Here is a 26,281-nt window from a genome sequence, read left to right on the forward strand (position 1 = left end):
AACCTGTAGTGTCCCAGGCTGTGTTTTTGGACCCTGTTCCAGTGAGATTTATCTTTGACTTTATTTACCCCTGTATATCTCCAGGGAGCTGAGATTTCCCACCAATCACAGCATGAGCTATGATGCATGCTGGCTGTAGATGTCAGCAAGCTCAACTCCATACTGTGAGAGCTTGATTCATATATTCCCCCAGTAGAAAATTCTTTTCTTTTCATGAATGGCGCATGTCAACCATAAAGCGCTTAAACTCATGCAACAATTCAGTGCTAGATGTTTAATTGCTATTTATAGTTCCTCTTTTATCATTTCCCTCCCTTCCTCTGCTATGGATTGTTTCTACACTGACAAGCATAAATGACCACATTCACTAGTTGTCCCGAGAATGAGAATAGACTCATACCTCTGCAAGGCTGCTGGTTCCGTAGCTCCTGCTATATACTGCCTCAGAATGTTCTGTGCTTGAATAGTATGTGACTGCACACCATGCCTTTGTGCTAAGTTAATTGATCCACTGCCCTAGTTTTAAAATTGGACTTTTTGGTAGATAGAATACCAGAAAAGACTGTAGGCTTTTTTGCAAGAGAAATATAAACAGTGTGTGTGTAATAAATGACTTGTGGTTGTATTGCTTCAGGCTGTGAGTATATCCAGTTGCACTAGCTAAGCAGTCTTAAGTCTGGTCAGTGCTTGGGAGCTCTCCACAGAAAGTCAGCATCTGCAGGAAATCGTGTTCTTCAAATGTTTCTCCATAGATATTCCACAGTTGATGTGCATGTACCCAGTGCACTCTCAAGTTTGGATTCTTTTGGCCATTAGTGTCCATTGGGGGCCATGCTTCCACCTGAGTGTCTTCATGCTTCCAGCCAAGGCATGAAGACCCCAGCCACCCTCACTTCTCACCGCCCATGGCTATGAGTCAGAACTTGAAGCATCCAAGACTCTTTGCTCACTCTGCAGTCTACCCATTCTTTTGTAAACAATTGTAAATAGGTAGGTACTTAGTGTTTAGAGATTTTTTTGATAACGTTTCTCTTAATCTGTGACATAAACAAAACCTATTTGTTTTTGACTGGGGGTTTGTCTACATAGCAACTAGACATCTGCAGCAAGTCCGTGCCCACCAATTTGGGCTCACAGGGTTTGGGCTGTGGAGCTGTTTTCTTGCTGTGTGGACTCTGGGACCCTCCCACTTCACAAGGTTCTAGAGCCCAGGTTCCAGCTTGAGCCCAAACATCTACACTGCAATGAAACAGCCCTGCAGCCCAAGTCCCACAAGCCCAAGTTGGGGGCCAGCAGCAGTTGTCTAGTTGCTGTGTAGACATACCCAGAGAATTTGTGCCCATACCAAAACTAGTCATTATGACTGAGCCCAAATCTCCAAGATTTCAAAATTTCCTTTTATATAAGGCAGCAGTGCCCCCTAATAATGGGCACACCAGACACTTATTGTGTCTGGAGGAGGGGCACGTAACAGACAGGTGTGTCACTTGTAAATCTTTTTTTAAGAGAACCCCAAGAACCTGGAAACTCAGCTGAAGATGTTCCTGTTGGAGAGGTTGATATATTCCTCTTCAAATTCCTGAGCACATAGTTTCAAAAAGTGCTCCTGCCAGCTCTTCTGCTCACAAATATGACACAACCACTTCAAAAGCTTCATCCCTCATTAACTGGTAAAACTGAAGAGAACAGGGGGGAAAAAAGAGCACAGTGCCCATTCCTGCCAACCAAGCAGACTGGTCATGGTTCTGATGAGGAGTTACAAATGCAGGACCACCCAATCCTGGCACCCATTGCATTGACATCTGCCGATGAGGCTGTGGTACCCATACCACAACCAGAGATGACTACAAGATGTTCCAGGACTTGTAGGATGGCTCAGACTGGAGTATCCAGTGGAACTGGTCTCAGAAAAATCACACAAGCTTCTGGAAATCCCTCACACCTCTGAACCTGGACGATTTGCAGTGCCCATCACTGAGCGGCTTTTAGCACCACCTAAGTTGCTCTGGCAGGTGCCCACTTCTTTGGTACTAACATCAAAATAAGCAGATCATTCCTACCAAATTCTTTCCCAAGGCTTTTAGCAATTTTACACTCACACCTGGGTCATTGGTTGTTGCAGCACCTAACAAAAGGTGTAGCCAAAGACAGCAGAAAGCAACAACTTGAAGCAAGAAGTCCCAGGAACTAGATTTATTTGGGCAGAAAAATTATTAAACATCTAGTGTTCAAATGCAAATCACCAATTACTAGAGCATCTTGGTGAAGTACAGTTATTTAAATTGGGACTCCATCTCCTAAATTCATCAATAGGTTTCCTCAAGATAGCAGAAATAAGTTTGTGCCTCCGATTGCCGAAGGTCAGCTTGCACTATGCTGACTCCATCAAATTTTTCTCCTTTCCTCCCACAAACCTCCTTCCCAGCCCCTCTCCATGGACCGCTGTCACAAGGAAATTCTTTGGCAAAAGGCAGTCCCTTCTCTAATGAAGGGCAATAGAACAAGTGCCATCTCAATATCAAGGGAGAGGGTTCTATTCCATATGTCTTAGTCCCAAAAAGTGACGAGTGGAGACCCAATGAGGACCTTCAACAACTGAACATCTTTATTCGAAAGCCAAAATTCAGGATGGTTACACTAGCATCAGTAATCCCCTCCCAACAGGAGGCAATGTGATACACACGACTCTCAGTATGAAGGATGCCCTGTTTTCATGTAGATATTCATCCTCCCCACAGAAAAAAATCGTCATTTCCTGGTAGGTCAGGAACACTACCAGTTCAGAGTCCTTCACTTTGACTAGCAACAGGTCCCAGAGCATTCATGAAGGTGTTATCTTTGGTGGCAGTCCAGACAAGATGTCATGGCTACTCAGTCTTCCCATACTTGGATGACTGGCTCGTAACCGGTAGTTCCAACCCCGCAACCCGGACAAGTCAGCAAGTTTGTTCCTGCTTCATCTTCTAGCAGCAGTGTCTGTATGAACAAAGAAAAGTCCATTTTGCCACACACACACACTCCCCATATGGCCAATAAACTTTATTGGAGTGACATTGGTCTCCATTTCAGCAAGAGCTTTTCTCCTCACAGAAAGATTTCAATCAATGAGCAATCTGATAACACAGGTTACTTGCAAACCAAAAACTACAGTCAAAGTATGCCTTTCCTTACTAGGCCACATCTCCTTGTGTATTGTGTGACACCATTCTCCAGACTTTATCTACGCTGCCTACAGGCCTGGCTCCGGTTCATCTATTCACCAGACATGGATCACAGGAACACCAGAGACTGTTCCTGCCAGCATCATCTCTTCTTTCACATGGTGGTCGAACCCGGAATGAGTGCAAATGGGAATCCCCTTCATGACTCCCACACTCAGTGCCACCATCGTGACCGACCCATCTCTTCTAGGATGGGGCATTCACCTGAACCAACCATACCAGGGTATGTGGACACCTCCTAGAAGGCCAGGCTGCACATCAATCTGATCAAAATGAGAGCAGTCTGCCTGGCCTGTGAAGCCTTTCTCCCACTCATACATTCACACCATATCCAAATAATGTCGGCCAACATCATCACGGTCTTATGTAAAACAAGCAGAGTGGAGCTGTCAGGGTTCCCTCCCCATTCTGAACTCTGGGGTACAGATGTGGGACCAGCATGAAAGACCCCCTAAGCTTATTTCTACCAGCTTAGGTTAAAAACTTCTCCAAGGCACAAATTCTTCCTTGTCCTTGGACGGTATTGCTGCCACCACCAAGTGAGTTAGACAAAGATTCAGGAAAAGGATCACTTGGAGTTTTTGTTTCCCCAAAATATCCCCCCAAGCCTCTTCACCCCCTTTCCTGGGGAGGCTTGAGAATAATATACCAACCAAATAGGTAAACAAGGTGAGCAGAGACCAGATCCTTGGGTTTTTAGGACACTAAAAACCAATCAGGTTCTTAAAAGCAGAACTTTATTATAAAGAAAAAAAGTAAAAGAAGCACCTCTGTAAAATCAGGATGGAAGGTAATTTTACGGGTTAATAAGATTTAAAACGGAGGATTCCCCTCTAGGCAAAACTTCAAAGTTACAAAAAACAGGAATAAACCTCCCTCTTAGCATAAGGAAAATTCACAAGCTAAAATAAAAGATAAGCTAACGCATTTCCTTGCTATTACTTACAATTTTTGTCATCTTGGATGCTTATTTCAGGCAGGGTTTTAGGAGATGGCTTTTCCTGCCCTGGTCCCTCTCTGTTCTGGAGAGAACAACAAAGAGAGCACTTTCAAATCTGTGGGGGGAGATTTTGTTTGTATCTTCTTCCCTTATTGGTCCTTTTGGTCTCTTCTTCCCTTATTGGTCCTTTTGGTCAGGTGCCAACCAGGTTATTTGAGCTTCTTAACCCCTTACAGGTAAAGGAGGGATTTTATGCTACCCTTAGCTGTATGTTTATGACAGGAGCAAGATCCCTTCCCCTCTGCCTGGAATTAGTGCATCAGAAATCACATCACTATCCTAGCCACATACTATTAGGTGTTCAGAGTTCTCTAGCAGACAAACTCAGCAGAAACTTCTCTGCAGACCATGAGTGGAAATACACAACTCTGTCCTGAGCAAGATATTTATTCAGTGGGGGACACCTCAATGGGATCTCTTCACATCGCAAACAGGAAACTTCCCCTGTACTATTCCAGGGTAGCTGTGGGTCACAACTCCCAGGGCGACGCTTTCCTGTTGTTATACAGACCAACTCAGATATGTCTTTCCTCCTATCCCTCTGCTACCACATCCTAGACCCTTTTGGTTACTGAAACTTCCGAGACTGTCAGCCCATCCTCCTATCAGGATCTGTCCCTTCCCAGATTTTGTAACTCAGGAAGACTGCAAAATCAGATACCCCAGTCCAGACCCACTTCACCTCACTGCCTGGTTTTTGAATGAGCATCAGAACTAGAACAATTGCTTTTGGGAGCTGTCCAAGTCACTCTTACTCAGAGTAGGAAAGATTCACCCAGCAACTGTTATCTAGCTAAAGGGAGATGCTTCTCTGCCTGGGCACAGCACAATCACTCTTCCTCAGAATCTGCAGATAGCCCAGTCATTTTAGATTATGTCCTGTCATTGAAGAACTCGGGTCTTTCTGTTAGCTCACAGCAGGTTCATCTTGCAGCGATCAGTGCCTGCCTTCCTCCACTGAACAGGTGTTCCGTTTTCACTCGCCCAGCAACAGTTAAATTCCTAATCAGGACCTTTCTGCCATTGATCAAGCCTACGCCTCAATGGGACCTCAATCTTGTCTTGTCAATACTTACCAGACCACCATTTGAACCTTTGGCCACATGCTCTATGTCCCACCTTTTCCCTGAAGATTGCATTTTTAGTTGCTGTTCTACTAGAAGGGTGAGCAAGGTGGAAGCACTCTTGGTTGATCCACCAGATATACCATGTTTCATAAAGAGAAGGTCTCCCTTCACCTTCATCCTAAATTCCTCTCTAAAGTTATTTCTGAATTCCATGTCAACCAACCTATCTGCTTACCTCTTTTCTTGCCAAAACTCCATGCTTCTGTTGATGAGAAAAGTTCTAATTTCCCAGATGTCAGATGTGCCCTGGCATTCTACCTGCAAAGGACCAAACTAATTAGAAAATCACCAAGACTATTTGTCACTATAGCAGAAAGGTCATGAGGACAAACAGTATCTTCTGAGAACCTCTACATTTATTTCTGATTGCATTATCATGTGCTACTAATAAGTGTGTGTATGTGCCCCCCAAGGGGTTAGGGCACACTCCGTAATAGTACAAGCTACTTCCACAGCATTTTTACAGGAGGTACCGATAGTGGGCATATGTAGAGCTGCTCCCTAGAGTTCCAGTCACACATTCATAAAACATTACACACTAATTCAAGCCTCCACTGTGGATCCAGCTGTGGGGACTGAAGTTCTTTGAGCATCTTTACTGACTGCATCCTTGCATCGCCCCCTCCAGTCTGAATATTGCTGATCAGTCATCCACATAGGGACCAGCACTCAAGAAATGGAGGTTACTTATCTGGTAACTGGAAGTCTTTCACGATGTCTGGTCTCTTATCTGTATTCCACTACCTGCACTTCTTCCCCTCTGCTTCAGATCTTATTGGATTTGTGGTAAAAGAAATCATTGGAAAGGCAGACGTTGGCCCGCACTGCCCTTACACCCTCGGTCTGGAGCATGAGGACGTCAACTGCACATGTGTGAGTCAATGGGCACTGCTTATTAAGAACTCCAGACTCTGGTACAGGGCATGCATGCGTACCCCCATGTGGAAAACAAGTAGAGACCATATGTCTCCAAGAACTTCCCATTACAGGTAAGTAACCTTCATTCCTGTACAAATGCGAAAACACTTTAAGTGTGAACCACAGCAAAGACAATCATTTTATACCCAGTAGAGACAACCTGAACCACCTAAGAAGTGCCAGAAGCTTCAGAGGAGGAAATCATCTGCTATCTTCTCACCAGCTTCAACATCATAACGGCAGAATGTTTGACTCTTTGGTCAGGAGTGGTATACAACTTCTTTGCATTTTCTTATTATATCCCCTCCATATGAGAACAGTTTATTGCATTTTTGTGAGCTCTGGAACACCATCCCTAAGGTCCTGTAAATCAGAGGTGGGCTATTCTGTCCAATTCCAGAGTCTCCCCAACACCCACCCACCTTCCTCACCCCTTTTAAGGGACCACTCTCCCAAGAGCATGCTACATCAGAGGTGCAATCACTTCTAAATCTGGAAGCAGTGGAAGAAGTACCTCAGTAATATAGGGGAGAGAGAGGTTTTACTCCCATTACTTTGATTTCCAAAAAGGAAGGGGGCTGGTGCCCTATTTTGGTCCTGAGCCAATTGAACACCTTCATTCACAAGCTCTGGTTCTTTGAGTATCATCCCTATGGGTGCTCCACTTCTGGTGTACGTGCACCCTATGTGCCTTTGATTGGAGATTTTCAGTAGCAATGTCCATTAGGCCTGTGAATGCGCCCTGCCCTATACCGCCTTATGCCCCATACTGAGGCTATATAGGGCCAACCGGGCGAATTGCCTTCAGTTCCCTCTCAATCACCTTGACTTGAAATAGAGCATCTAGCCATGCCAGCTTAGCTGTTCATTAAGCTTGCCTTATCATTGTTTAGTTTTATTTCTTTCATTTGGAGGGTTTTTATTTTATTTCCTCATTTTTCCCCTTCCTACCCTCTGGGGAGGAGGCCCCTTTCCTCCATTACAAAGATATGCCAGGATTCAAGCATTGTCTCACTTGCCAGGACACTATCCCTGTCAGTGATGGACATTCCCATTCTATTCTCTGTCTGGGGGACAAGCACATCCCTTAGTGTAATTTCTGCAAAGCCCTCGAGCAATGCTAGAAAAAATTGAGAGATCAGACTCAAACTACTCACGATGGCATGCTCTTTGTCCTGCCTCTAATCCAGGTCAAGGAATCCTCTGCCCCATCTACCTCTGCATCACATTCACCCAGACCTTCGAAGGAGAAATCCTCAGAAGTTACTGGGGAGGCCACTAAGAAAAGGAGTTCCAGCTCTCCTCACAGAGAGACTGCCTCAAAAAGATCTTAGTCTTTGTTTAAACTGTTTCTAAACCCTCTAATACCAAGTTGGATATTCTTGGTGCTTCAGGCTCCTTCAGTACCAATTGTGGCTCTGAGGTCCTCAATTCTTCCAAGAGCCACAGTTGCAAATATGCTTCATTGCCTAAACAATCTTTGGTACTATTTTAGCCTAACCAGTGCAACAAGGAGAAGCTGTCTGCTACTAGCAGGGCAGTACTGACGGACTTTCCTATGCAACCTTTGGTGCCTAGCTGCATGCCCAGTTCAGTACCACAGAAGGCTAAATGGCCTTATGCTTCACACTCTTCGAGGCGCTCAGTATCATTGGTACTGATGTCTTGTACGAGGCATTAATTTAAGTAGATCCCTCTTCCAGGTAAGATAATGGAGAAGATACCACAGGACTTTAGGCAATCCATGGATTTGCATGTCTCTGATGAACCAGAGTCTTCTCTCTTAATGGGTACTGAGCTCTGATTGGTACCGAGGAGATCAGTCACTGGAGTTATATATCTCTCCAGTACTGCTGGATTCTCCACCAATTTCGGAGGTAAGTGGGGCTCCCCCACGGTCCCTTTGGACATTCAGGAAGATCGCTTATCAGACTCCCTTGTCTCTATCCAGGATTCCTCTATCTACCATTACTGGGGCTTCCTCCCTGATAATTACAGGGAGAGAGACTATTTACACGAGGTATGAACACCAATTAGTGACAGCCCAATGCCTTATGGTCCCCCACAGTGGCCATAATGGGACCTTTTGGCTATTCATTTTCAACAGTCTCCGTGAGACCCTACCCTCGGTCATCGGGACATGCAATCTCCTAATCCTTCTGTTCTTCCTCAATTGCAAGAGGAAACATTTGAAGAACAACAGGTCAGAGCAAATAAGGAAACTACTCCACAAAACCACATTTTTTCAGGGCCGAATGAGGCCCTGGATGATTATTTCAAACAATTCCAGGACTTGGTGAAACAGATCCCAGATCTCACTAGAGGAGGTCTGGGAATCCCAAAATAAACTCTTGGGACATTCTGCAGATGTCACCTTCTGTGAGAGTGGCTTTACCCATGAGTGAAGCCCTCTTAGATCCTATCAAAACTATCTCTCACACTCCAGCAACTCACCCATGTGCAGGAGAGATGATAAAAAGTGCTACAGTAACTCCTCACTTAAAGTTGTCCCGGTTAACATTGTTTCGTTGTTACATTGCTGATCAATTAGAGAACATGCTCGTTTAAAGTTGTGTAGTGCTCCCTTGTAATGTCGTTTGGCAGCCGCCTGCTTTGTCCACTGCTTGCAGGAAGAACAGCCCGTTGCAGCTAGCTGGTGCGGGCTTGGAACCGGGGTGGATCGGCAGCCCCCTATCAGCTCCCCGCCCTCCTAAGTTCCCTGTGCAGCAGCCGCCCAGCAGGCTACCAATTGCCAGCAGTTCAGCTGTCCCTCCTCCCACTGCCATGTGCTGCCCTCTGTCTTGGAGCTGCTCCCTGAGCCTCCTGCTTGCTGTGCAGGGGGAGAGGAGGGGAGGAAGGGGGCTAATGTCAGGGTGTCCCCCTGGCAGCAGCTGCGTCTCAGCTTGCTGATTAACTTAACAAGTCAATGCACTTAAGAGTGGGATCAGCATACTTAAAGGGGAAATGCACATCTCTCTCCACACACACACACACACACACACACACACACACACACACACACACACACGGTGTGTGTCTCTGTCTGCCGTGCTGTCTCCCCTCCCTCCATTTGTGCTGCCTTGTACAGTGTGAGGCTACATTAACGACGTGTTAACCCTTGGGCGCTCAGCCGACTGCTAGTTCATCATTTAGCAGCAAGGCATTTCCTGGGAAATATCCCACCTTCTTCCTTCACCACCTTAACCAAGCTTCACTATCATCATTGCTGTGTACAGTATTAAATTGTTTGTTTAAAACTTATAGTGTGTGTGTAGTCTTTTGTCTGGCAATTTTCCCCCCCCCTGGAACGTAACACCCTCCACCCTTTCCCCAATTAACATTAATTCTTATGGGGAAATTGGATTTGCTTAACATTGTTTCGCTTAAAGTTGCATTTTTCAGGAACGTAGCTAGAACGTTAAGTGAGGAGTTACTGTATGTCCCAGCAAAAGACTCCAATTTTTTATTTTCACACCCCACAACCAACTCTTTGGTCAAAGTTGCAAATGAAAGTGGCAGAAAGCCCCACTTTAAATCAACCCTGTATGACAAGGACCAAAAGCTCCTTGACCTTTTTGGCCATAAACCTATTTATCCTCAACCCTGCAATTTAGGACAACAAATTACCAGGTATTAGTGGCAAAGTACAATCACTTCAATTATTCAAAATTTACTTTTTATTGAAAATCTTCTCCCACTGTTCTGCTAGCAGATTCAGGCCATCATAACCGAAGGTCAGATATTGGCTAGAACTTTGTTACAAGCTTTCCTAGATGTGGCTGATACAGCAGCATGCTCTGTCTAGATAGACTTATGTGTAGTGCTGGGGAGAAGCCGGTGGTCATGGTACATGTAGGTACCAGTGACATAAGGAAGGATGGGAGAGAGGTCCTGGAGGCCAAATTTAGGTTGCTAGGTAAAAGATTGAAGTCCAGGACCTCCATGGCAGCATTCTCTGAAATGCTTCGAGTTCCACACCCGGAGCCAGCTAGACAGGCAGAACTGCAGGGTTTCAATGTGTGGATGAGACGACAGTGTAGGGAGGAGGTGTTTAGTTTTATTAGGAACTGGGGAAACTGTTGGGAAAGGGGGAGCCTATACAGGAAGGATAGGCTCCACCTAAACCAAAATGGAACCAGATAGCTGGCACTTACAATTAAAAAGGTCATAGGGCAGTTTTTAAACTAAGGGCTGGGGGAAAGCCGACCGATGCGGAGGAGCACATGGTTCGGACAGAGACATCCATTGGGGCGGATCTATTAATGGAGATTCTCTATGTCCTAGTAAGGATGAGAGGATGGAAGATGATAAAATATGGGTAGGATCTGATGAGAAACAGTCAAATGAAAAAGAATCCCATTCAATTACATCATGTAATGGTAGACAGCTAAAAAGTGACAAGTTTTTAAAGTGCTTATGTACAAATGCTAGATGTCTAAATAATAAGATGGTGAACTAGAGTATCTCATATTAAATGAGGATATTGATATAATAGGCATCACAGAAACTTGGTGAAATGAGGATAATCAATGGGACACAGTAATACTAGGGTACAAAATATATCTGAATGACAGAACAGGTCGTGCTGGTGAGGGAGTGGCATTATATGTGAAAGAAAGCATAGAATCAAATGAAGTAAAAATCTTAAATGAACCAAACTGTACCATAGAATCTCTCTAGATAGTAATTCCATGCTTTAATAATAAGAATATAGCAGTAGGGTTATATTACCAAGTACCTGACCAGGATGGTAGTAGTGACTGTGAAATGCTCAGGGAGATTAGAGAGGTTATAAAAATAAAAACTCAATAATAATGGGAGATTTCAGCTATCCCCATATTGACTGGGTACGTCACCTCATGACGGGACGTAGAGATAGTTTCTTGACACCTTAAATGACTGCTTCTTGGAGCAGCTAGTCCTGGAACCCACAAGAGTGGAGGCAATTCTTGATTTAGTCCTAAGTGGAGCACAGAATCTGGTCTAAGAGGTGAATATAGCTGGAACGCTTGGTAATAGTGACCATAATATAATTAAATTTAACATCCCTATGGCGGGGAAAACACCACAGCAGCGCAACACTGTAGCATTTAATTTCAGAAAGGGGAACGACACAAAAATGAGGAAGTTAGTTAAACAGAAATTAAAAGATACAGTGCCAAAAGAAATCCCTGCAAGCTGCATGGAAACTTTTTAAAGACAACATAATAGAGGCTCAACTTAAATGTATACCACAAATTAAAAAACATAATAAGGGAACCAAAAAAGTGCCACTGTGGTTAAACAACAAAGATAAAGAAGCAGTGAGACAAAAAGGCATCCTTTAAAAAGTGGAAGTTAAATCCTAGTGAGGAAAATAGAAAGGAGCATAAACTCCGGCAAATGAAGTGTAAAAATATAATTAGGAATCTACTAGGATTCTTTGAGGGGGTCAACAAGCATGTGGACAAGGAGGATCCAGTGGCTGTAGATTTTCAAAAAGCCTTTGACAAAGTCCCTCACCAAAGGCTTTTAAGTAAAGTAAGTTGTCACGGGATAAGAGGGGAGGCCGTCTCATGGATTGGTAACTGGTTAAAAGATAGGAAACAAAGTGTAGGAATAAATGGTCAGTTTTCAGAATGGAGAGAGGTAAATGGTGGTGTCCCCCAGGGGTCTGTACTTGGACCAATCCTATTCAACATATTCATAAATTCTCTGGAAAAAGGGGTAAACAGTGAGGTGGCAAAATTTGTAGATGATCCAAAACTACTCAAGATACTGAAGTCCCAAGCAGACTGTGAAGAGCTACAACGGATCTCACAAAACTGGGTGACTGGGCAACAAAATGGCAGCTGAAATTCAATGTTGATAAATGCAAAGTAATGCACATTGGAAAAAATCATCCCAATTATGCATATAAAATGATGGGTCTAAATTAGCTGTTACCACTCAAGAAAGAGATCTTGGAGTCATTGTGGATAGTTCTCTGAAAACATCCACTCAATGTGCAGTGGCTGTCAAAAAAGTGAACAGAATGTTGGGAATCATTAAGAAAGGGATTGATAATAAGACAGAAAATATCATAAATCCATGGTATGCCCACATCTTGAATACTGTGCAGATGTGGTCGCCCCACCTCAAAAAAGATATATTGGAATTGGAAAAGGTTCAGACAAGGTTAACCCAAAATGATTTGGGGTATGGAACAGCTTCCGTATGAGGAGAGATTAATAAGACGGAGACTTTTAAGCTTGGAAAGAGACAATGAAGGGGGGATATGATAGAGATCTATAAAATCATGACTGGCGTGGAGAAAGTAAATAAGGAAGTGTTATTTACTTGTCATAACACAAGAACTAGGGGTCACCAAATGAAATTAATAGGCAGCAGGTTTAAAACAAACATTAAAAAAAAAAAAAAAAAGGAAGTATTTTTTCACACAACACACAGTCAACCTGTGGAACTCCTTGCAGATGTTGCAAAGGCCCAGATACTCCCACTCGGATTTTCCTCAGCCCCAAAATTATTTTTGGAGGTTCTGGCAGTGATTGCTACCTGTCTTCATCAGAAGGCAATAATAGTTTTTCCATACCTTGACAATTGGCTGATCAAGAGCAAGACTTACAGCAAGGTTCTTTCCACAATACAGACAGCCTTGTCACTGTTCCTCAGGCTAGCTATCCAGACATTGATCCCTGTACATAGACTAGAATTCATAGGGGCATCCTTAGATGTGGTAACAACCAGAGCCTGCCTCCCTATAGACAGTTTCACAATTCTATCAAACCTTACCACAAGGATTCAAATAAGCCTGCAGACTTCAGCAAGAAATTGTCTCCAACTTTTGGGACATATGTCAGCTTGTTCCTTTGTAACACATTACGCAAGGTTACACCTTTGTTTCTGGGGTGGTTCAAAATGTTTACTCGCCAAATAAACACAGTCTAGACAGACCAATATCAGACCTTTGTCAAGTAAGAGTCTCCCTGTATTGGTGGAAGACCCTCGCAGTGTCTGTGCAGGTGTCCGCTTTATCCAGCCATCTCCAACCATCACCATAACAACAAATGCATTTTGTTGGCCTGGGGAGCACATCTTGGTGCCAGATACCATTCTGGGACACGTGCTTTAGAAGCTCGTTTCACATTAACCATCCACAGCTGAGGGCACTCAGGAATGCCTGTCTTCACTTTCTCCCATTAATCAGAGACAAATCTATCAAAATCATGACACACAACATAAGCTTTCATGTTTTACATCAGTCGAATAAGGCAAGCGAGATCCCCTTCTCTTTGTGATGAAGCAATAAAGCTATGGCACTGATGGAAAGCCAATCACATTATCATTTCGGCAGTGAAACATCCAAGCATATAAAACACCATGGCCAACACACTCCGCAGATGCTTCTCCCAAGACTGAGTGGGAGTTGGACTCTCAATCACATATTTCTGACCTGGGAGTTTCCAGAAGTGGACCTTTTCACCACCATCACCAACAAGAAAAGAAGACAGTTTTGTGTGAGGGGGGGTTGTGTGAGGGGGTTCACTTTCCTCATTCCCTGGAAAAAGACTTCTGTATGCATTTCCCTGACACCTATAATACTAAATAGTGAACAAGATCAAACAAAACAAAGCCAAGGTCATACTAATACTTCCAGCACAGCCAAGGCAGGCCTGGTATCCTTACCTGGTTCACCTAGCCATTTGTCAGGCAATCAGCCTTCCGTCCATTCCTCATCTCTTCTCTCAAGATGCTGATTGGACTCCTCATCCCATTCTGGGAATTCTTCACCCCAAGGCTTGGCTCCTTGATGGTTCGCAGAAATAGAGACTTCCTGTACTGTGGAGGTACAACAGATGTTTCTGAACAATAGGAAAGAAACCACACGAGGTATTACCTTCCAAAGGGGAAGAGATTCAACCATTGGTGTAACCAGTGGCGTCTTCCATCCATTCATTCTTCCCTCTTGGCTATGCTGGACTACCTTCTGAAATTGAAAAAGACAGGATTATATGTGAGTTCTATCAGTGTCCACTTGGTGACAATAACAACCTTTCATTCTCCAGTTGAGGGTTTCTCAGTGTTTGCTCATCCCGCAATAGTGAGGTTTATCAGGGGGCTGAGGAACCTTTTTGCTAAGGTTAAAGAACCTGCTCCTGTTTGAGATCTGAACTCAGTACTTAAGTGTCTTTTGAGACCTTCCTTTGAGCTGATGGCTACCTGTTCCCTAATTAACCTATCCATGAAGACTGCCTTTTCAGCCAGATGTGATATCTCAAAGAGACTGACAGATTCACCATCCAGATTTACATTCCCTGTACCTCATGACATGGATGCTGCCTGGCTAACAGCAGTAGAGAGCACCTGCTCAGATGAAGTACAGAACATCCTCAACCACACTAGAAAGGACTACACTAGGCTTGCTTATTCTGCCAAGTGGAAGATTCTCTTTTTAGGAGCAGCACCACCAGTTACCTTGATTTCAAACTCAGCTACCAGATATACTGGATTGCCTTCAATCAATCAAGAGCTCTGGGCTATCTGTGAGCTCCCTGAAAGTCTACCTAGCAGTCATTTCAGCTTTCTACTCTTCAGTTCAGGCGTATTTCACATTTTCACACTCTATAGTAGTTAGGTCCTTGAAAGGCCTTGTCAAGCTGTCCTGCAATAACTCAAGAGCGTGAGTACCAACCTCAGGGCGGACTGTTAGGAACCAGCTCACAAATCCCAAATTGGCTATGCAGTCTATATTTAGATTTCACCAACCAATTATCAGGTGTAAACTCCTCAGGTGCACTGTAACAGCCTAACTATGGAGTCATAGAGAGTCCCCTTGAGTACTCCAATCTATACTGTCACCTAAGCAAGCCTACCTTTGTGGTAGATAGTCTCTTACACCACAAATCACAGCAATATTCATGTTACTTCCAGACTCAAAGGACCAGTCACTTACCCCAGGACAGTTGCACCTTAAATCTCACACCAAAGACACTTGTAGCGAATCCTATAATAAACTATATATAGATTTATTCTTAGGAAAAGGAAATAAGAGTAATTTACAAGATTAAAGCAGGTAAACATACATACATAAATGAGTTGCAATCTTAAGCGTCAAAAGATAATAGCTTCTAAAATAAGCAACCTGTGTATGTCCTTTAGGGCTGAGCAGCTGGGAATCCCATGCTTATGCCTATAAACCTTGCCCCCAGAATCCAATCAGCAATGAGATACGGTTCCTCCTTGTTAAGGGTTTTTATTCCCTTCCCACCGTCTGTTCTAAGCCACAAACTCCACTGATAAGTCTACCAAATGAACTCCTCCTATCTTCTTGGTAGGGTGAGAGTAAACAACAAAGCTTTTTGTCCTCTTTAACGTTCCACTCTAGTCCGTTGGTGTCAATGGGCCTTCCTTGTTGGGCAGGATATAACATCTTCTGTTGGAGATGAGCATTTCATATTAGTTAATGTCTCTCTCCTGTCTTGTGTTTTACACAGTTACAAAGGTTTACCATGCAAATGCTTAAATATTACCATACAATATGGGTACAGAAATGAGATTAGTGCATGCATCAACTCATAAGCATTCAATAAAGTCTAAATACTACACACATTCTTAGAATTCTAATACCTATTTTAAGAATACTAACACACAGGTGAGCCAGACTGATTCCAGCTATGTATTTGTCAATATTCAGTTGAGGCATGGGGATCTTGGCATGAGTTAACACCTTGTTTGCCAGCATCACAGGTGTTCTGAGAGTATATCCCCAGTCAGAGAATCTCCTCCCCCCCCCCCCCCCCCACCTTGTTATGTCTACATTGTACTGATGGGTTAATGCAGGGGTCGGCAACCTATGGCACGCATGCCGATTTTTTTAATGGCACGCTGCTGCCTGCCGGGGTCCCGCTTGGCTGAGCTGGACCCTGGCAGGCAGCAGTGTGCCATTAAAAATCCTGCCTGACCCAGCCTGTTCTTCCCCGCCTACTGCTCTCTCTGGCGGGGGCAGGGGAAAGAAGCAAGCTTGGTCCTGCCGGCTGCCACTACACAGCAGGCTCCGCCGGCCGCCAAGCTTCCCCCTCCCCCGCCTCTTCCCCCAGCATGCTGCGTGGAGCCCCGCCTCCTCTCCCTCCCTGCCACCGATGGCCCTTGCGAGGGAGGGGAGAAGAGCAGCCCCAGCACCCTCGCTGCTCAGACCGGTAAGGAGGTGGAGAAGAGGCAGGGGGTAGGAGTGGGATGTATCCCTCCAGCCCCCTGCCGTGAGCCACTCGGGGCTGGGAGCACCCCTCTGATCCCAGCCCACCCACCCAGCCCTCTGCCCTGACCCCTGCACCCCCTTGCACCCCAGCCCCCTGCATCTCCCCCCACGACCCCATCCCTGACTCCTGCACCCTCCACACATACACAGCCCCCACACACACCCCTGCCCTGACTCCTGCACTCTCCACACATACCCAGCCCTCCCACACCCCATGCCCTGACTCTTGCACCTCCCACATTGCCACCCCCCCACCCTGAGCACCAGGTTGGCAGCGGGTTGAGCGGGGCCGGCGGCTGGGACCCCAGCTGGCAAGGGGCCGGCAGCCAGAATCCCAGACTGGCAGCGGGCTGAGCCGCTCGGCCCACTGCCGGTCTGGGCTCCCGGCCCCGCTCAGCCTGCTGCCAGTCTGGGCTCCCAGCCACCAGCCCGGGGTTCTGGCTGCCAGCCCCTTGTCAGCTGGGGTCCCAGCCGCCGGCCCCACTCAGCCTGCTGCCGGCCTAGGTGAACGGAACCCCAGGCTGGCAGCGGGCTGAGCAGGTCAGCGGCTTAAGATCAGCATTTTAATTTAATTTTAAATGAAGCTTCTTAAACATTTTGAAAACCTTGTTTACTTTACATACAACAGTAGTTTCGTTATATTATGTATAGACTTATAGAGAGACCTTCTTAAAAACATTAAAATGTATTACCAGCACGCAAAGCCTTAAATTATAGTGACTAAATAAAGATTCGGCACACCACTTTTGAAAGGTTGCTGACCCCTGGGTTAATGGATCCACATTTGAGCTATGTGTTCCCTGCTCCAGGTTTACAGTAATACAGCCTTTTTAGTAGAAATAACATCTGCCAGAAGCATAGGAGAAACACGAGCTCTAATGGCAGGATCTGCATTCACTGTTTCTCTTAAACATAGAGTAACCTTGAGCCCTCACCCAAAGTTGTTGCTGAAGGTAGTCTCTGATTTCCATCTCAACCAAGTAATATGCCTACTTATTTTCTTTCCAAAGTCACATTCCAATCAAGGGAAACTAAACTTTACACCCCAGGGTTACTTCTTTCTTTCGGAATAGAACTAAGCCATTTAGGATATTCCCTGAGATTATTTGTAGTTTATGGGGATAGGGTGAAAGGTCAAATTATATCAACATGTCTGATTGTATTTCAAGATATAGTGCGTTGTGCTATGAAATAGCAAACTTGGGGGAGAGAAGCAGCTCTGTTTGTGTCTCCTTCCCATCTAGCCTTTTCCAGCTGTCTGAGGAGCAGTTTCATAAAAAATACTTACTTAGCCTTCCTAAAGGGTCAGTCCTCTGGCATTCTGATCGGCTGGCCCAAAGTATTGACTACTCAGGGTCCTGATTGTACCTCTTCTCTCCCCGTGCTGTCTTTGTAGGTTTGACAGTGCGAATGCCTCAAACGACTGCCTATGTTGTGAACAACGGGCTAACCCTTGGATCTGGAGGCCCTCAACTCACGGTGCATCACCGGCCACCACAGGTGCATGCTGTAAGTACAGTTATCCATTGCTTCAAAGTGCCACCACATTTGTGTCACTATTCACAGGTTTGTCTCAAGATAAAGGGTTTTCAAAATATTTCATAATGTGGACCACATGTTACTCGAGGCCTTGTGGACTCCTCCCATTTCATTCACAAAGCTGCCACAACTAGAGCAATTGCTTACATGGAAAAGAAATCCTAGGATTTACTGTGATTTAGTAGCATGAAACAAGGAGAGTTAGACCCATGTGACCTGCCAGCTCACCATCAGCAAGTGTGCCACAAAGCCCCAGTGGCCTACATAGCAGTTTGAGAATTGCTGCACTTTAATACTAGACGTGTGCCAGGGCCCTCCTGGGATCAGGGTGTGCTGAGAAAATGTGCTAGGTCAAAGAGCTCAAGTCTTCAAGGGGTGAAGGAATACGGTCTGTGATCTCAGCTGCAAATAGGGATAGCTACAATGGAAATCATGAACAATTTCTCAAAATAATAAACATTCCTCTGCACTGTTCTGCCTGCGAGTCATTTCTTGTGCCAAAGATGATCACCTGGGGATGAGAGGGCTCTGGCTCCTGCAGTTTCTCAGCACAATTATTAGTGGTGTTTGTGTCTGGGTGCAGGGTGCTAAGTGACGATTGTTCTTATCTTACGCTTACGCTGTTGGTGGTGGTTGTATATGGACACAATGTGATCCACTCCTTACTCAGGGCTGTTTTGAAAATAACAGGGTCAGCGCCCGTTTTGGTTTTCCATTCTTTGTAATGCTGAATTTAACCCCTTCTGAGTGATTTGTCTTTTCCATAATAGCTGACGCTGGGTCAGATTGACTGCTTGGGATAAGTCGGGGACAGCTCCATTAAAATAAATGGAACTGTGTCAGTTTACACCAGCAGAGAGCCTGGGCCACTGGGTTTATTTTTTATCATTTTATTGTTTAGTAGAGTTGGAATCAAACATGTCTTGTTACACATCAGCATCACCTCTGTCCATGGAGTTCTGGGAATAGCAGCTGTTAATGATATCCCTCCACACAACGAGTCTGATTGCCAGGCTCGAACTCCAGACACCATTCAACTTCAAACACTCCCTGCTCAAAATTTATTAAAAGAAATCAAACAAAAACTGTATAGCAAATTGAAAGTGCATAAAAACTAGCCCAGTGTGAAATTTCACACTGTAAGGTTTGTGACATGTAGTGTGTGGCAGGACTCTATAGTCCAGTTCTGAACTCCTCTTAATTAACTCCATAATGTGGCCAGAAATGTATGTATATTTGTTCTCTCTCTCTCTCTCTCCCCCTCCCTCCCTCCCTCCCTGTGAAAACAGGTCTGTAGTTTTATTTGGAAACCTTCCCTGCTGTTGGGAACTCAAGCTGCCTTGATTGAGACCATTAAACTCACCCATCTTACCCCGGGTAGAAAGGCAACGGGTAAATAAAAGGGTAATTCTCAGATACCTTTTTTTGAACAGTCACTGGTTTGAACTTCAAATACAGCTCCATTGGTAAGAGAGGGCCTTGTGTTCAGATCCTCCCAGGTCTTACCTGCCTTGAAACACGAGACCTTCAAGCTCTTCTGGTTTGATAGTTATTAGCTGATCCAATGCCTGTTGAAGTCAACAGGTGCCTTTCTATTGACTTCAATTGGTGTGTTGGGTCAGGCCTTCAGAATGCATCTGTGTTGGAAGCAGTGATGTGTGCATCCTTCTGCCCTCATTACAGACTCTGACCTTTTCTCTTATCCCTTGTGTGTCCCTTAGGAGCCGCCACGTCCTGTGCACCCAGCACCACTGCCAGAGGCCCCACAACCACCACGCCTGCCCCCTGAAGCTGCCAGCACCTCCCTGCCTCAGAAGCCACAGCTGAAGCTGGCACGAGTGCAGAGCCAGAATGGTATTGTACTGTCGTGGAGTGTCATGGAAGTGGACCGGAGCTGTGCCAGCGTGGACAGTTACCATCTGTATGCTTACCATGAAGACCCGAGTGCCACCATGCCTTCCCAGTGGAAGAAGATTGGGGAGGTAAAGGCCCTCCCGCTGCCTATGGCATGCACTCTCACGCAGTTTGTATCTGGCAGCAAATATTACTTTGCAGTTCGGGCTAAGGATATTTATGGACGCTTTGGACCTTTCTGTGACCCCCAGTCCACAGATGTGATCTCTTCCCAGAGCAGTTAAACCAGAGACCTTTGGAGCCATTAAAACTTTCCCACTATCAAGAGTGACTCCAGTTTGGGATTTTCATCCCATACATGAAATTCACTGTTCAATTCACTCTCTTTAGGATTATTTTGGACAGCCCTGTGTGATACACTACATCTATTGAGAACCCAAAGCAAAATTTAATTCTCAGCCTGCAGCAAGAGAACTTATTTTTCTGGACAGCTCAAGCCTTGGGAATTTGAAATCTAAATGTTCCTCTTCCCCTATGGCTGCTTCTTTCAGAGATACCTACCCTTTATCCAAGGGGATTCTGGACAGCTGGGATTCTGCTTCAGACTGGGAACAGGATCATACATTGCACAGTTTGCCCGAAGCAAACACAACTCGTCTATGACGTGCTGAACAGTTACAATGGCGCTAACATGAGGACAGGAACAGACTCACTTGCTCCCTACAACTCAGTAAGAAGGTTGTGAGGGGAAAGGATTCTGGGTCTGACTTCTTTTGAACTGGAAGCTTGAGTAGTTTGGTTTCATCTTATAAACAAATCCACTCTCCAGAGGGAAAGAAATCTTGAGTCTGTCCAATGCAGGAGAGGTGTGCATAAATCTGGAGGTGGTGCAAGAAAACCCCCACTACTCTCCACTCCCCACCTCCCGGTTAGAATCTGGGAGTATTATCAAATCAGGTCTGAAACTGGTTTGTAGAGACTTCATTCACATTTTCTCTTTGTAGCTCAGATAATTCTCTGTCCCCTCCTCATACTTCCAGCCCTGTTTTTTTTAAATTTATTTTGTGCCTTAAAGAGTAATTTCAGAAATAAATGTAGCCAGATCTCTGTTGTGTTGGTTAGGTGTGGTATTTTTTTTTCTTCACCCTTTTAGCCTCCTGTTGCTGCTCCTCTTCCTGGCCCCAATACAATTGCTCCATTCTGACAGACCCCAGAAAGTGTAGCACTGGTATCTCTGGGTTCAGTCGCACCTGTGATATCATTCAACGCAACACAGTTCTTGAGTGGCTGGTTTTATCCCGTGAAGATGGTTAGTAAGTTATACAGACAGTATTCTGCATCAGCACCCTTCCCTGTTCTCCTGGGAAGGCTGAATGCTAGATTGGCCAAAGGAAATCTGTGTGGCACTGAAAGTCTTCCATTTCATCCCACATGCTTTGGATACTGTATTAATACAAAAAGGTATCAAGATAATGTTGGTTCCCCATCCCCATCTCTTCTCCCAGCCCCTAGTCTGTCTCCACTGGATAAACAACCAAATCCAGAACACAGTTTTGAAAAACTTATTTCATCCATTGGCCCAAAAGTTGTAGAGCAATTGCAGACTTGAATAGGGCCTTTCACGATGCTTATGAATGGAGTCAAAAGGAAAGCTGCTTTTCCACCAGGCATTTGTTGTGGCTTGATTTGAACAGACCCACAGATCTACACACACGTGGCAGATAAGATTCTACCTTGCCATCTTGCAGAAGAATAAAGCTGGTTTGTTGTCTTTCCTGCCCAGTAGAGTCAAACAACTTCCTGGGCAGGGAAAGGAGCCGTCCGTTACCCATTTCACTGGGTAAGGATAGCCCAGCCACAGTAGAAGCCTTTTTGCTCTCTTGTCTCTTGAAACTACTGGATTTTAAACTATAAAATGAGGTTGGAAAGTCTAAATGCCAGAACATGCTCATAAAATGTGTTTTGGGAGTGTGGGTTCTTTATTTTGTTCCTATAAAGAACTTGTGTCGGTAAAATAACACTGTATTGTAAAGCCCCCTATAGGGACCCCCATCCTTTTGTATGTAACATTTATGCTCTCGCATGCCCATCACTTCTTCCTGTTGCTGGGATCTTCATTCCTTTCAGATGAACAAGAAGCATTCTCTCTTGTGGAATTTCTGTTTTATCTTTCGTGTTATCAGCTGTAGTCAGGAATATCACTGATCTCAGTGAATAAATGTTTAGGAATTCAAGTATCCCAAGAGAAGGTTCACACCTGTTCATTTTTTCCACAGTATTTAACCCTCCACTGAATAACAGCCACCTCCATTTCCCTGGTGCGAATAATCAATAATGCTTTGACATTTTCTGGATTTTAACCACTGTTCTGTCTGCCACCTTCAAGGATAAGACCTGCTTAATTGTATGTTTTAGGCTATTTATATAAAGTTGGATCTTAATGCGCCAACTGTCTTTTTACAGTGACTATCTTAGGGCCATTTAGACATATTTAGTTCTCCTTAGACTACTTTTAATAAGCTGTCTGGAGCAGTACCAAAGGAAGATGGAGGACATTTCAGTGCAAAGAGAGAGTGTAGTTTAAAACGGGGCAGGAGAGGACCCACACCCTAGGATGGATGCTGCTTGTTTAACATCCTCTCCATTGTGACTCCAGTCCACACCATTCACATGTGAGCATGTCTGTAATATGTGTTTTGCCCTCATTCAGTTCTTGACTGTTATGGGCCCTGTCTTGCTGGAGAGAGGTCCCCTTGGCTGACTTTCCATTCCTTTCATCTGATGGAAATGGTGGTTATCAGGAATGTCCTAGCATTGTGTTTGTTGGAGATTTTGTGCAACCTGTTTTTAGCTGGACTGGGTGCTTAAACAAAGGAAGATGGAAATGCAGCCAAGAATAATTCTTTAAATCTCAAGCTGATTTAGTGGCCCTGAAGGGAACTGTGGGAAGCAGCAGAACTGGGTGAATTGGCTTTAGATGTGGTTCTAGTCTGAAAAGTGACTGTAATAAGTGACCTGCTCAGCAGATCTGCTCCCAGTCTGTGTAGTAGTCATTGATGTGTTTTAGCCATATGGGCGACTAAAAAGTTTCCGCTTGTTCTGTGGAGTCAACACAACTGTAGGAGAATGATTCTGCTTCACCCAAAGAGATGTTAATAAATTGCAACTGCTGAAACTTTAATTGGTGGTGACAATGTGTTAATCAGCAGGACCATAGTTTGACGTGGAAGCCTCCAAACGTAGTCAGGTATCAAAGTTAGCTGATCTGGAAATCAGAGACAGTAAATAGGAGACCTCATTATGCCATTTTACAGTGTCACTTTCAGAATAGAATTGCTCTCTGCAATGGGCATTATCTCTGTTATGTTAGCCAATAGGAGCTGTGCGGAGCTCCTCGTCTGGAAGTCATGCTGTGGCCCCCTACATTACCCTGTTGTGGCTACTTGTGTTTCTTTTTTGTTCTCCCATAGAAGCAATAAAACTGTTTTAAAACTTCTGCTTGTAACAGACATTCTGGAATAACTGGTTACACTGCAAAATACCTTCTTTCAGAGTATTACAAAAAATAGTTGCTGGACTGCTTAGTACAGGACTGTAAATGAAGTGCGTTTTTAGGATGGAGCTCTCTGTGGAAGTGTTTGTCCCAGTTAGGATTGTTGGAAGCCTCAACACTTGTTTTTAAATGTACTAAAATATCTAAGTGACATTAAGGGGCGGGGCTGTTTTTAATCTCTGTTTTGCACTTTGTCAGAGTTTCTTTTCCCCCTTGCCATGTTCTCAGCACTATAGTGTATGGCTGCTCCTTGCTTACGGTTTTTGCTCTTGCCACTGTGTATATAACAATACAAAGATGGAGCTTGTTCTCCAAGTTTTAAGAAATACAGTACTGTATCTTTAGCTCTGTTTTTCCCACCTTCATTTCTGACGTGTTCTTTTCTTGTATGTAGTTCTTGGGATCTGATTTCCAGGTTATGAGTAGTGTAATTTAATTCAATTTCTGGTTGGGAGAGAAATGAGATTGGTTTCCTTTCTGTACACAAGTGGGGTGCTGTTGGCAAAATGCTGTTAATTTCCATTGAATTTCCCTCTGCCACAGACCCACTGACCTGCCTGTCCCTGACTTCTTTTCTCAGCTTATGTTGAGAAGCTTTATCAAATTCAGGCAACTAAGACTTAAAACGTGTTGATTTGTAACCTACAGGCACAATATTGTCTGTGCATCATTGTACCTGCACTAGCAGCCTGTGGAAATTGCAGGGTACAATAGCTGTACAATTCTCTTTATGCCTGTAGTCAAGCATGTGTTAAATATTTAAATGCTCTGATCAGCTTCCCCTGAGTAGCAATTGATATTAAAAACCTGCTATACCAAACTGTTTACGCCACCATCCATGTCTGAGTGAGTTTTAGAGATTATCTAGCACTAGCAGTGAGACAGTTGCCCATCCTGACTTGAATTTTTAGCATGGGGTGGGAAGGTGGCAATACCTGTGCTGTCTTCACCTTTACACACAAAGGGCCTGATCCTGCATCCTTTGAAAACAATAGCAAAACCTTCATGGGGAGCAAGATTGGGCCCAATAATTCTAGAATTGCTAGGATCTGAGCACAGTACCGTACTGCAACAAACCTGGTCAGTTCTCTTATGCAGTTTGCCTAAAGTGTCTAATGAACCAGAAATCATATTATATGAAAGGACAGGCCAAAACGACATCGTTTTGTTCTTGTTCCCTGAAGAGCAGCGTCCCAGTATTACAGTACGGCAAACACTGTATAAAACTAAGCTGTGATTCTGCCTTCTTACAAACTTTGTAGTATTTTCATTTAGTCAACAACAAAATCTATCCAGATTTTTAAAATAAAGGCTTGATATATTAAATATATATTTTTTTAATTTGGCTTTTCTTTTTGGGTAGGGGTGGGCACCAAGTACAAAAGTATTGGCAGTTCAGCGGAGTTCAAGCTAGGCTGCTAGTCTAACCAGTCCTGCAACCAAGATCCCCTTCAACCAGCTTCTGGTGGGGAGCATGAAACATAGGAATAGATGGAGAATGCAAATGAATTTTTTTTTTCCCTCTTCAGATCTAATCAATCTATTAAAACTGATTGTTTCTCATTTTATTGTGCAGCCTGAGCATTCTTTTTTTAAAAAAATATTTAAAGAGCCGTCTGGATTTAATGGGTTATATCTGTAAATAAGGTAACTGCGTAGGCATCTGGGGTCTAGTTTGGCTTTAGTAATTTATCAGCCATTAAAATACACACGTGTACAATATCCTTTGTAGGAGACTCACAACATGATTTTTCTTTCGCAGCTGAACATGTAAATAAAGATAATGTAGGACCTATCTAATGTCCAATTTAAACTGGGCACTTGCAAGCTCTCCCCATTTTTTGTATGTATTGTAGATTAGTGTGTGTATAAGTGTTAACTGTAATGGGGTTTTGTCCAAAAAGCCTGAAATTTATACTTTGAAATAAACTACTGGGTTTTTAACACTGTGAGTCATCTGTGGTTGGTTCTGCTCATCCCAGGAGAGTCCTGTCTATTCTCAAAGGGCAAGGTGTGCCTCTTTTCCCACTGAAGATGCAGTTGGCGGGGGGGGGGGAGGGAATGTCTGGGGTAAGCACCAAGAATTCAGATTTTTAAACCCTATCACCACTTTCTTCAAATTGTTGGGTAGCAGAGGTTGGGCTCTGAAATTCTTCTGGGATCGCTAACAGGGTCATTTTCCCAGCCTTCTCAAAAGGTTTGCTCCAGCATCTATTCTCTTCTGCAGTTCCAGGCTCCTACAGCACTTCACAACAGCAAAGAGACCCCGATTTGGAGACTAGGAACCAGGACACTGACATTTAACCCCCCACCTTCCCAACACACACACACACATGTATGCTTTTTTAACTTCATAAGAATGGCCAGACTGGGTTAGGCCAAAGGTCCATCTAGCCCAGTATCCTCTCTTCCAACAGTGGCCAATGCCAGGTGCTTCAGAGGGAACGAACAGAACAGGGCAATGATCAAGTGATCCATCCCCTGTTGCCCATTCCCAGCTTCTGGCAAACTTCAGCCTAAAGGATTAGAGCCTTGAACATGCAAAGACTTACTGATCTGCTTAACTTTACACATTTGTAAGTGGTCTTGTTCCAGTCAGTGGGGCTATTCATAGTGTGTAATGTTAAGTACTTTCATAAGTCTTTGCAGGAGCAGGACCTAGGAAGACCGAAGTTCTAAGTGCAGGGATGGGGAAAAGTGTCCTGCAGAAGTACAGTCGTACCTCACTGTTCAAAGAGTTAGGTTTGTCTAGAACCTGAACTTTAACACCTCATGTGAATTAGACTCACAAGCTGCTTATAAAAAGTAGTTACTACAAGGCAGCAGCATGGACAG

The 26,281-nt window shown here is 44.3% G+C and overlaps 1 protein-coding gene across 2 annotated transcripts in view; it reads left to right on the plus strand.

Annotated features, from left to right (window-relative positions):
• The window catches only part of ATF7IP (activating transcription factor 7 interacting protein), a 171,001-nt gene extending 145,611 nt beyond the window's left edge, over positions 1-25,390 (plus strand). For both annotated transcript variants that reach the window (XM_054030009.1, XM_054030017.1), the window contains exons 14-15: positions 17,897-18,009; positions 19,761-25,390. In XM_054030009.1, coding sequence (XP_053885984.1) covers positions 17,897-18,009; positions 19,761-20,177 — 530 coding nt within the window. In that variant the 3' untranslated portion in view covers positions 20,178-25,390. The remainder of the gene's footprint in view (positions 1-17,896; positions 18,010-19,760) is intronic.
• Positions 25,391-26,281: the final 891 nt, after the last annotated feature.

This window comes from Malaclemys terrapin, chromosome 1, assembly GCF_027887155.1.
Source record: "Malaclemys terrapin pileata isolate rMalTer1 chromosome 1, rMalTer1.hap1, whole genome shotgun sequence".
NCBI classification, from domain to species: Eukaryota; Metazoa; Chordata; order Testudines; family Emydidae; genus Malaclemys; species Malaclemys terrapin.